The following is an 11,471-nucleotide window of genomic DNA, read 5'->3' on the forward strand; positions in this document are numbered from 1 at the left end:
GTGTGTGTGTGTGTGTGTGTGTGTGTGTGTGTGTGTGTGTGTGTGTGAGAGAGAGAGAGAGAGAGAATGTTAGTTAGTCCTGATGGTGGGCATGGTAGCCCCTGCCATCAGTGTATGAATGGGTGTGAACGGGTGCATAATGACAGTAGTAGTGTGAAAGCGCTTTGAGTGGTCGGAAAGACTAGAAAAGCGCTATACAAGTCCATTTACCATCCATCCAAGTCCATACCCACTACATCATTTCCAATCAGAATCGGTTTATTGCCAAGTACATTTGCACTTACAAGGAATTTGGCATGGTAATAGGTGCATAATAATAAACAGTGCAATAGTATTAGACACAATTTCTAAATAAAAATATGAACATTTACAATAGAATAAACAAACAAACAAATTAAGAGCAAGTTAAAATAAGTTTGTTGTTAAAGTGTCAAGTATATATTGAAAGTGAAGCGTTGTGCAGGGATATGTAAATGTCTGTAATTGTCCTGGGGATGTAAGAGTCAGAGTTGGTGGCGGTTCCAAGCTTTGTTGATGAGCCCAACTGTGGATGGTGAACTATTTGACAGTCACGTCAAATGCACGCACCAAGTTACAAAAATTCACAGGTGTACAACCAAGCTCTGCGACCACTTGCGGAGACTTTACACACGCCTTTACTACGGCGAGTACAAACTAAGCTTTAGACCGTGTCATCGTGATAGTGGCGGAGTCTTACTTCGCCACACAATTGTGTGTGTATTGGGAGTACAGCAGGGTGCTCAGTTCACACACTTGGGGGGCTCCTGTGTTGATGGTGAGGAGTAATGAGGTGTGGCTGCCCACCTGCACCACCTGAGGTCTGCCTGTGAGGAAGTTGAAGATTCAGCTACACGTGGTGGAGTTGACTGCCAGGTCTTCAAGCTTTGTGAAGAGTCTTGAGAGGATTATTGAGTTAAATGCTGAGCTGTAATCCATATTCAGTATTTCAACATAATTCCCACTCCCAATTTCCATGTCGGCTTGGACAGTTCGAATGAGGTGGTATATTTCGTGGATTCGTTGGATGGTATGCAAACTGCTGCAGGTCCAGGGACAGGTGTAGTAAGGAGGCGTAGAAGTCTTTGACAAACCTCTCCAAGCACCGGCTCGTTGTTGTTTAGATTCTGTCCGGTCCTGCTGCCTTCCCGGTGCCGAGACTCTTGAAAGTCCTTCTCACGTCGTGCTCTGAGACAGCTGCTTTTGGCAGGTGAGCAAGTATGATGTCGCTAACATTAGCAAACAGAGCAAATATTAAGTCAACACAGCCTGATGTGGCAGTGGGGGGTAATATTTTGTGTGTGTGTGTGAGATGCAGCTCTGGCTTGTATGGTGGCCCTGTACCTCCAGATAATTGGATAATCACTCTAGTTATCACCCCTGCAGTCAGGCTGAAGTCGCTTCCTGGTGTAGCATGCTGGTAAGTTATCACACTACCAGAGTCTAAGTAGACTGGATTTTCTGTCGTGTCTATGTTGCATCAGGTAATTTTAAGGTACCATAGCGCATGAAATAGCATCAATATTGAGTTTGTTAACTAAAAATACCCCATGTGAGGATCTCCCCGGACCCTCCCTCAAAGGTCTAAGCCCCAATGTTTGTATCATATTTACTTGTAGCACTCTGTTGGTCTCGCTGCTAACCGGTGTTGCCAACTTGGCGACTTTCTCACTAGATTTAGCAACTTTTCAGACCGTTTTAGCAACTTTATTACTAATGAGAGACTAGCAACCAATTTAGCTCATTCGGACCATCAAGGAACTTTCCTCCCCTCTCTTCCTGCTGTTCTCCCCAATTCCCCCCCCCATTTCCCTCACACATGATCAAATTTAATAATCCATCCCCTATATTTATCAGATTTAACCTAATGTCTTTGTTATTTTTTGACTTAAGTACTTATTCCAAATATTTGTCAGTTAAGTCTAGACAGCTAGCGAGCACAACGGGCAGACACACACACACACACACACACACACACACACACTGACAAACACAAGCTGACGCTTTTTTCCCACACTGCAATAATATTAAAAGTGTTGCTTAATGGCGCTTGCAGTGTTGGATCCAAGGAGCTACTTTATGTAAAACCAGGGTCTGGTATTTAAACAAATACAGTTTGAAAAATCATTAGTCCTCATAATTGTCTGGCTTCAAAAGCATGCTGACAAACTAAAGTGAAGAGAAGCATTGTCCAGGGTTCTCCCGTCCCTTCCTTCCCTAATTGCAGGATACTCCCAGTAAACCAAATAACTCACATTTTAGTTCCATACTTTAAACTGTAACTCTATAAAACATTCATTGGAAGATGTGTTTTTTTCAAATTCATGTAATTTTCAATTGAGAAATACATACATTTACATCAATGCCAAATGCATGTCAAGTTTTAATTACACTGGCATCAAGTATATACTATGGGCAGGTAAACAGCGTAATATATTTCCTCTAATTTTTTCAAATGTACTGAAGATTTACCGGTAATAACTCCAAAGATATCTCCCTCGAATCTTATGATCAAAGCATTACAGCCTCTGGAAAGAAATGGACTGCAATCTCTTTGCTGATGATTGACTTCAGATGTCAAGACAGTCAGTTTTCTACGAACACAGTTGAACATCTGTTATACATTTGTTTCAGAAATTGCTATAGTTTAGCCAGAACACGAAGAATACTGATATACTGTATAAGCATACATGTCATCAACTGTGAAGCATACATGTCATCAACTGTTCAGATCAGTATATTCTGACAGTATTGTTACTCAGGAATGCTTTGTGGTGTATAATACAGTGCAGGACTGTCAGGAGAGTTGAGCTGTTGTGTCTTTTTTCCCTCAAAAATGCACATACATTTAGATACAGGGTGTTTTTAATTTAGGGTGTAGCCAATCTGATTTTATTTTGTTTTGCAACTTGCCAAATGCAATGCCTTGTGCATAGTCATGGTTCGGTACTTTGAATTCCTTGAATCCTTGAAGAAAAGGTTTCTCGCATGCCTCTACAGTAAACAAAGAATCCAAAAACGGAGTAAAGTCTTGATGAATTGAAGTGATGGGGGCCGTGTTTAACAACAGCAAAACCATATCAAAAAATCTGTTTCCAAACTCTCATATTATAGTGCTCATATAGTGCTTACTTCAGCACTATCATCCAAGGCTCAAGTATCCAGTCATATGCTTCCCAAAACACATGCATTTTCACTAAACATAGATCTTTAAATCTGGGTTGAGTGAATACAAAAACTGGGATCGCTATTGAAGGTAAGTTGGCCATCAGAAATGGCGGATTTGTGCAGGATGGCCTGTGTTGCGTTAGCATCAATTCTCTCTGACCGATCCGAGGTCTGCAGGGTTTAGACTCTAACTTCTAGTAAAGTACGTAAGTTCCTTATTTTAGGTTCAAAGTTAAAAATGTGGCATATTGGGCAAATCCAATGCAACATAGTGTGTAGAAATGTGCTCATAATGCACACTGAACAGCTGTTTCGGTATAATGATAACATTTTAATTTTTAGGACTGACACACAAACTCTGCACTGTTTCAGTCTGACTTCAATGAACATATTTACATGCACTTTACCCTGAATACTTTCTTGTCAGGGCAAAAAATGCCACACATATATTATAGGTGCTAAGGTAAATGTATGCAGGGGAAGAAAGAGTAAAGAGTTATAGGGTGTGTTCATGGATAGACTGGGTAACTGGCTCAGCTGTCTGATTTTGGAATATGCCAAACAAGGCAGTCCTCAACCCCTCACCTAGAACTGCCTCATTGGTGTTGATATACTGCAGAGGTGCCAAAGAGGTCATAACTCTTGTCAGCATATTTTCACTGCAGCTGATCCCATGGAAGATATTTTGTGTAATGAAGTGATAAAAGACATACAACTTTAACAGTGTGGCACAGTATATATTTTCTCCATCAGACATCAAATGTTTACACTGCTGAACCACATATATGGGAAATGATATATTTTGTGAAGGACTGTTGTGCAATTGTGGTAACCTATGCTTTAAACCCCACTATAATTGGATTACGGGTTTCTCTACATTTAAAAAAAATGTGGTCTTTCTACTTTCAGCATCTCCTTTGCAATGTAGAGTGACATGCAGCTTGGTGAACATTAAGTGTACTCACTGTCTGATCTGACATATTATAGATGCAAGTTTACTGCTGTGTGTGTATTTCAGTGAAAGACTGAATGAATGAGAACAGCTGAACTTCCTTCCAAAGCTTCAGGTGTATGATGCAGTTCTTGAGTTGGAGGTGGAATTGTTTCGTGTTACTATTTTTGTGAGAATGTGGTTGATTTAAGACCCAACTCTGTTTAAGGAGAGAGTAGCTTAATTTCAACTCCTGTGACTCAAAGGACACAAGTCAAAGAACTCAGTTCCACAACATCAGTGTGTCAATCTCTTGCTGTTTGATCACCCACCCCGTGTGCCACATGTGGTCATATCCCAGGGGCCAAAGACTTAGGCTACCTCCACACTACTACGTTTCTGTTTTGAAACGCATAACTTGTGCTACGTTTATGCCTAGCTCACAGGCTGCACACTGTTAGATGTCATGGGTGGGAGGATTTGAGTTTCAGGATGTAAAAAGGTGCATTTGTACCTGAATAGATGGTGAGAATGCTGTGGACAGGAGGTTAGTTTATCCTTCAGCCCGTGTTTCTGTTCAGCAATGATTTCCTTTATACAGTATCAATAAACTGAGTAAAAATGGAAACTGCGTAACCCACTTACACTGCCATAATGCAATCAGCTGGCTAGACTTGGAGAACAACTACATAGTCTGGTCTTATATTTTCATAATAAGAAGTGGTGTTTCCTTTTTCAAAGAAACAAGCACTAACTGTTTCTATAAGTTGGCACTAATTTGCTTAAGTTACAAATAATTCAATTATCTGGTCACAGTTGAAATTGATAATCCTCTGTCTTGCTAAATGATTAACTTTCTTCACCAGTCACATTGTTGTACAGAGAACTAGTAACTTTTTCCACACTATAATAATATTGAAAGTGTTGCTTAATGGCTCAAGCAGCTACTGTAAGTAAAACCTGGGATTGGTACGTCAATATATAAAACTTTGACCAATTATTTTCTGGGCGGTCTGGCTAAAAACATGGGGACATAGATACAGTAGCTGTGTTGATATAGATGGATATGAATCAACGACAAGCAAGCCTGAAAAAAACAACACTGGAAAGATTAAATAACTCTCTAAATTTATCTTTAACAAATCATTGTATCCAAAGAAAGGCATCCGTCCTAATTATCAGAAACATTAGCTGCTGGCTTTTCCTCTATAATGTTGAGCTTTTTAGGTTTTTTTGTACGCCACATTGCTATGTTCGCTTTTAATGTCCAAAAACCTGCAGCAAAGGGCGATATGAAAACTTTCTTCACCCCTGACAATCATGTGATTATGTACTCCTCATAATTGTCCTTAAAGCATGCTGATAAACTAAAGTGAAGAGAAGCATTGACCAGGGTTCTCCCATCCCTTCCTTCCCTAATTACAGGATACTCCCAGTCAACCAAATAACTCACATTTTAGTGCTATACTTAAAACTGTAACTTTATTAAACATTCATTGTAAGATGTGTTTTTTTTTAAATACGTGTAAATACGGCTAAATATGTCCCCAGAGCAACATTGGACATAACAATAGTTCCTATCACATATAAAACCAAACAAAAATCCATCTTCATAAAAACAAGTTGTACAAATAATAACATATAAACAAGCATATTAAAGCTACTGTAGATGTAAAAAAGCAGTTAACTTACCAAAGCTGCTGTTCACTATTTAATAAAGACAAAGTGCATCCTCCTTTCTTTGTTAATAAAGAGTTTAATCTCACGGTTATTCAGTACATCCGTGCATTTTAGTTCCAGTAAGAAGTCCTTCTCGATTCATGGACGCCAGTGAAGACAGTCGAGCCTCCCCAGTTGTATTTCTTGAATATGTCTTAATGTGTTTGAGGCTGAAAATGTCCTCTCAACAGAGGCAGTAGATATTGGGATTGTCACCGCCTAACATGTTAGAAAATCGAAACAATAAACTCTGGCTGAAGAATGGTCTTCTGTAGAGACAATGACGAAAGATGGGTTGCAGAAGACAACTGACATCTCTTAATGGCACACATGTCATCAATGTGTGAAGTGTTAGGGTCAGTGTATCCTGGCAGTCTTGTTACACAAAGAGAGTCAATGATTTATCGCTTTTTTTACAAGAGTGAAGCCGTACAAAAATGACTCAAATCCAAATGAACCGATTAAATTATTTCATGTAGGACTTCAGAATGTGTCTATCTACTTGAATATCTATTCATTCACCTTGTTTGATCTGTCTGTCTGTCAATAGTCCCTTTCAGACAGCCTGTTCTGTCTGAAAGGTATGGAGCCGAAATTGAGGGCCTGAGTTATTCCGGCATGGCGGAACGGCAAAATCTCTGTTTGAAAAGAGCCTATATGTCCGTCTGTCTGTCTTATTGTCCATCCGTCTACGTGCTAAAAGGGCCAAAATATTGAAACATCTACACAAACTGTAATCAGATTTCTTCTTTTACAAGAAACCCATCTCACAGAGGGCCCGATGGATTGGCCAGACCTATCATTACACTTATAATTCCAAAACACTAGATGCTTTTATCCTGCTAAGCAAAAACACATCACACTCACTAATCAACTGTAACTAATCCAGATGGGAGTTTCATTACCATCAACAGCAGCATTGAAAAAGACAGTATAACAGTACCTATGTCATTCTAATAAAGACATTTCTCCATTTTCTTTCACACTTTTAAGAATTAGCCAAATTCCCATATTAAAAGGTACTTTGAATTAAACCCAGATATGAATCGCTCCTCCATTTCAACCTCCCATAAGCCTCTCTACTCCTCATCTACAACTAAACAATATATGTCAGAATGTGGACTGAAAGAAAACTGGAGACTATACAACCCAGACAATAGAGACATTTCTTCCTACTCATACCACAAAACATCCCCCCGCGTTGACATCAATACTCTTATGCATAGAGCCATAGAATCCATCATCCCCTGTTTCATTATTTCTGACCATATCCCTATCACCCTTACTAACAGGAATTGACCCACATCACCGTACCCAGATGGCACTTCAATAACTCACCTGGATTTCATACAGTATTTCGAAAAGGAATGGGTATCCTTCCTAGAAACCAACAGCACCGCTGACATAAGCAAAAGCACTCTGAGAAGCAAAAGTAGTTCTAAAAGGTATAATAATAACATATTCCACAAACAAACACAAAAGAAGAAAGAGCAAGAGAACATTTTCTACAGCAGGGTGGAAAGAGGCTCGATACACTAGCCTCTCAAAGGCCCACAGACATGCTTCACAAAGAATTACTCAAAACCATAACTTTCTATTCAATTCTAAATTGGTGTGTCAGTAGCCTAGTCTACCAAATTGAAGTAATGCAATATGTTACTCTTTGTCTTTGTTAGATTGACACAAAAATGACAGTTCAAAATAATCACTTGGTTGATTGATTTGCTGGTTGAGTCAATAACAATGGCAGCTTGACACACTGTGTATCCTTTACTTGGACATTTTGATAGAAGCTAAAAGACAGTGGATATGAATGTCTTCACTGGAAACATGAGAGCATTTGTCATTTTTATCAAAACAAACAACCTCCTGTTAATAATGTCTCGAAAAATAAAGGCAATGGCTGTTTGTTAAGAAAACATAAATATGTTTGTTAAGAACATAAAAATGTTTATGTTCAATAGCAAAGGCAGAAGTAGTGTTAGGTTATTTGAACCTTAGAGAAGAGGACAGAGTGTTGCAGAGGGTTTAGGGAATTAGTCAGATCATAATTCTGTTTATGAAAGAACAGGGGAATAATGAGGCAGGCAACAGGTAGTGTGCTTCCTTCCCTCGTTTCTGGCAGACTTTATACTTTTGACTGTATTTTTTACCAACACTTGATCGGGACATCTCATCTTCTGTGTTTTCTGGTTTCTGTAGGCCTGTTTCTGCTATCACCTGTTCTGATGGCCCTGACACCAGCCAGCATGTGCACACCCTTGAGGACGCTCAACAACAGCCTCAGCCACAGGCGACGGTACATGGTGAGAGAACAATGGCATGGTTGCAAGTATGTCTCAATCGTTTTGGAAGCAAGCAAGCAAATTTCACCCTTAAATAAACACATTCTAAATATCGCCATCTGGGTATGAAGCTTGTGTATTCTAGGGTCATTTTTAGAAGCTTTGTCCACTTCTACTGAAGTTGGGGATTTCCCATCTTTCCCAAAATGACTTTCGACGGACTCCAGCCAACAATAATAAGAAAAGAAATAAACAGCAAGAAATTCTCCACAAAATAAAAATTGAAACCTTGTTTTCTGTACCAATGAAACTTAAAGGGGCACTCCCATCAATTCAGTAAAATTCCGTAAATTCCTGACTTTTAGTTCAGGAATTTAGGACAGGCACCATAAACACTTATTCCTACAGTTCGCATAATGCAACTCCCACGTCTGTAGTTTGTAGTCCACAAGCCCAAGTTGATGACCCGAATGACATCACTATGATATCAGTTGCTCCACCAGAGTGGCAGAAGACAGTATAGAAACGTTTTCACAGCCTGAGTAGTACAAAAAAACTGACCTTGTTGTGGAAAACTGGTAGAGTGGTGCTTTAAATTGTCATTTCAGGTTGATAATTGTCCTAAACAATTAAACCGGGGCACACAATGGATCTGTACTTTCCCTTTATACATCATGCACAATATCTTGGATGCTGTTTATTAAACTGACTTGTATGTGAAGCATGTGAGAGAAGAAGCATTTTATTTATTTTTTGCCAGTAATGTGAAATGCATTATAGTATGTTGGTGTCATATTAATTCATGTGGAACCCATTAGTGATTGGCCCAGATGGGTCATTATTGTGATTAATCGAAAAACGATGTTGAATACACTTATTGTAAGCCGCTTTGGATAAAAGCGTCTGCTAAATGACCGTAATGTAATGTCATGTAATGTAATGACTTGGTTATTAATAGAACATGGCACATGTTTGGCTTATTACTCTGATTCAACGGTTTTTATTTGTGTGTGATTTTGTGAGAAGTTGTTTAAATATACTACTTTTGATAGTAAATGTCATAGTCAATTATCAAAGACAAACGAGGTTTAAAGCTATCTGAGTTATGAAATGTATATAATTGTCTCTCTCTCTCTTTTTGCATTACAGAAGCACAACTTCCCCATCAACTACACTATTAGGGTTCATCATAAGGAAATCTTTAAACTGTCAGACATCAATAGAATGGTAAATATATGATAATATATATATATATATATATATATATATATATATATATACACACACAGTAATATATAATATGGCATAACCATAATTTACTTGTTGTGTCTTCCCTTTCTATGTATACACAGTTTTTGCTAAATGCTGATAAACAAAATCTAAATAAATTGTAAAAATTTGTTCTTTAACATTCTTCTTTTTGTCGCAGATTCACATAATCTGATAAACCTATTGATAACATTTCTCTCCTCTGCTCAACACATCAGAGGTTACATGTGAAGGGGTTGGATGAGCTGGTTCTCCAGAGGTTGTGGTTCCAGGTCAACCAAGGCGTGTTAAAAAAGGTAGGAATATTGTAAAAACTATTTGGTCCAAAAACACAGATTTTTGTCCCATTTGTAAACAGTTTATGTAATTTATTAAAATCAGTGCTCTTTTCCTTCTCTCCAAACAGCCTGAACAACCCTGAGCTGTCAAAAATGATTTTACACTGCAGTTTATATTGAGTGTGGTCATTAATTATTTTAAAACAAAAAATATGTGTTGTCAATGGCAGATGTTTCTTCAATTGTGTCTGCTATAAAAAAGTTTATTTAAATTGGTTGACGGTCATAAAATGCCAACAGCTGAAGCATGACCATAATGCTTCACTGCACGGCACAAATGACACACTGTTCGGATAAAAAAAGGTCCACAGTTGTTCAGTCACGACTCATTTTTGACATGTGTCCTTGTACTTTTTCCACACTGAGATACAATGCGGTTTTGAGTTGAATCATAAGACTAAACCTTCGTCAATCAGTCAATAAAGATCAGAATTTTAAAATCACATGTCAGTAATCGACTGATTAAGGGAACAGGCACATGCTATCCAGGGCCAGGAGTTTCAAGTACTGCTTCAGCACCCACACATTTTGCCTTCAGGTACAATAGTATGTGCCGCTCACCTGAGCTGCTGACAAAGTCAGACAGGTTGAATTAGTGGGATGAGGTCCTTCTGCTCTCTCCACTCTGTTGTTGGTGTCTCCAAAACCTCAGGGCCATGGGGCTTGAACCTATGTAATCCTTAGAATTAAGTGGGAACTGACTGCAAATAAGCACCAAAGGAGTTGGTTTAGCTGTGTTTGGTGTTGGTCTCTCTCGCCTACTCTTGTTCTGTTGGGTTCTCTCTCTCTCTGCTGCTTTGTCCCAACTTGCAGCCATGAACACTGACAGTAAGTGTGCTTTCATATGTAAGTGAGTACCACTTACAAAAATGGCAACAGCCTTAAGCCACACTTCAAGCACACTTAACCTAATACTGAGTGGTAATCAAAGCTAAGTAAGTCACTCAATCCATCACAGTCTACTGCGTCACACCAGTATAGCGGTTGAAGGCAATGGAGGTGGTTTGCTGAACATTAATCAACAAAAAAGTGGATTTCATCAGATTCATCTCATGTTGTCAGTACAATGATACTAATTGTGGGCGACTGTGACTCAGGGTCGTCCTTCAATCAGAGCATTGGTAGTTCGATCCCCGGCTCCACTAGTCCATGTCGATGTGTCCTTGGGCAAGACACTGAACCCCAAAAATTGCTCCTGTAGCTGTGCCTACGGTGTGTGAATGTAGTATGAATGATAGATAGTCCTGGTGGGCAGGTGGCACCTTGCATGGCGGCCCCTGTCATCAGTGTATGAATGGGTGTGAATGATGACATGTAGTGTTGTAGCGCTTTGAGTGCTCGGAAGACGAGAAAAGCACTGTACAATTCCATTTAATTTTAGGTAATTTTTTGTTTCTCACTTATTTGTTCTGTATCTTAAAATTTTGATCATATTTTAGATGAATTTGGATTAAAATTCTGATCTTGAGTAAAGAGCCACCCATTTGCATGAGTGACATGACCTCAGTTAATTACTAGGTTGTCCTTTTAGGAGACTTGACAACTGTGCTTACATTTTGCCTGCTGGGCAACCTGAAAGCGTGGCGCTGCTTGCTGCAGATTTGACGTTAGGATCTTCCTCTTTGTCCTTCATGAGGACATGGCTGTTTCCCTCCCTGTGGGGAAAAACAGCTCCTACGAGGCAGGTGGGGGTGGTATCGGGTCCGGGTAGTAGACCTCTTCTGGCTTTGGCCATCAGTTTAG

At 39.2% G+C, this 11,471-nt stretch overlaps 1 protein-coding gene across 1 annotated transcript in view; it reads left to right on the forward strand.

The window, feature by feature from the left end:
• il34 (interleukin 34) overlaps positions 1 to 11,471 on the forward strand; it is an 18,905-nt gene that overhangs the window by 661 nt on the left and 6,773 nt on the right. The window contains exons 2-4 of the mRNA XM_031874382.1: positions 8,039 to 8,142; positions 9,271 to 9,348; positions 9,609 to 9,686. Of these exons, the coding sequence (XP_031730242.1) occupies positions 8,039 to 8,142; positions 9,271 to 9,348; positions 9,609 to 9,686 (260 nt within the window). The remainder of the gene's footprint in view (positions 1 to 8,038; positions 8,143 to 9,270; positions 9,349 to 9,608; positions 9,687 to 11,471) is intronic.

The sequence above is a fragment of the Anarrhichthys ocellatus genome, unplaced genomic scaffold (assembly GCF_004355925.1).
Source record: "Anarrhichthys ocellatus isolate YVR2014 unplaced genomic scaffold, GSC_Weel_1.0 scaffold80, whole genome shotgun sequence".
Taxonomy (NCBI): domain Eukaryota; kingdom Metazoa; phylum Chordata; class Actinopteri; order Perciformes; family Anarhichadidae; genus Anarrhichthys; species Anarrhichthys ocellatus.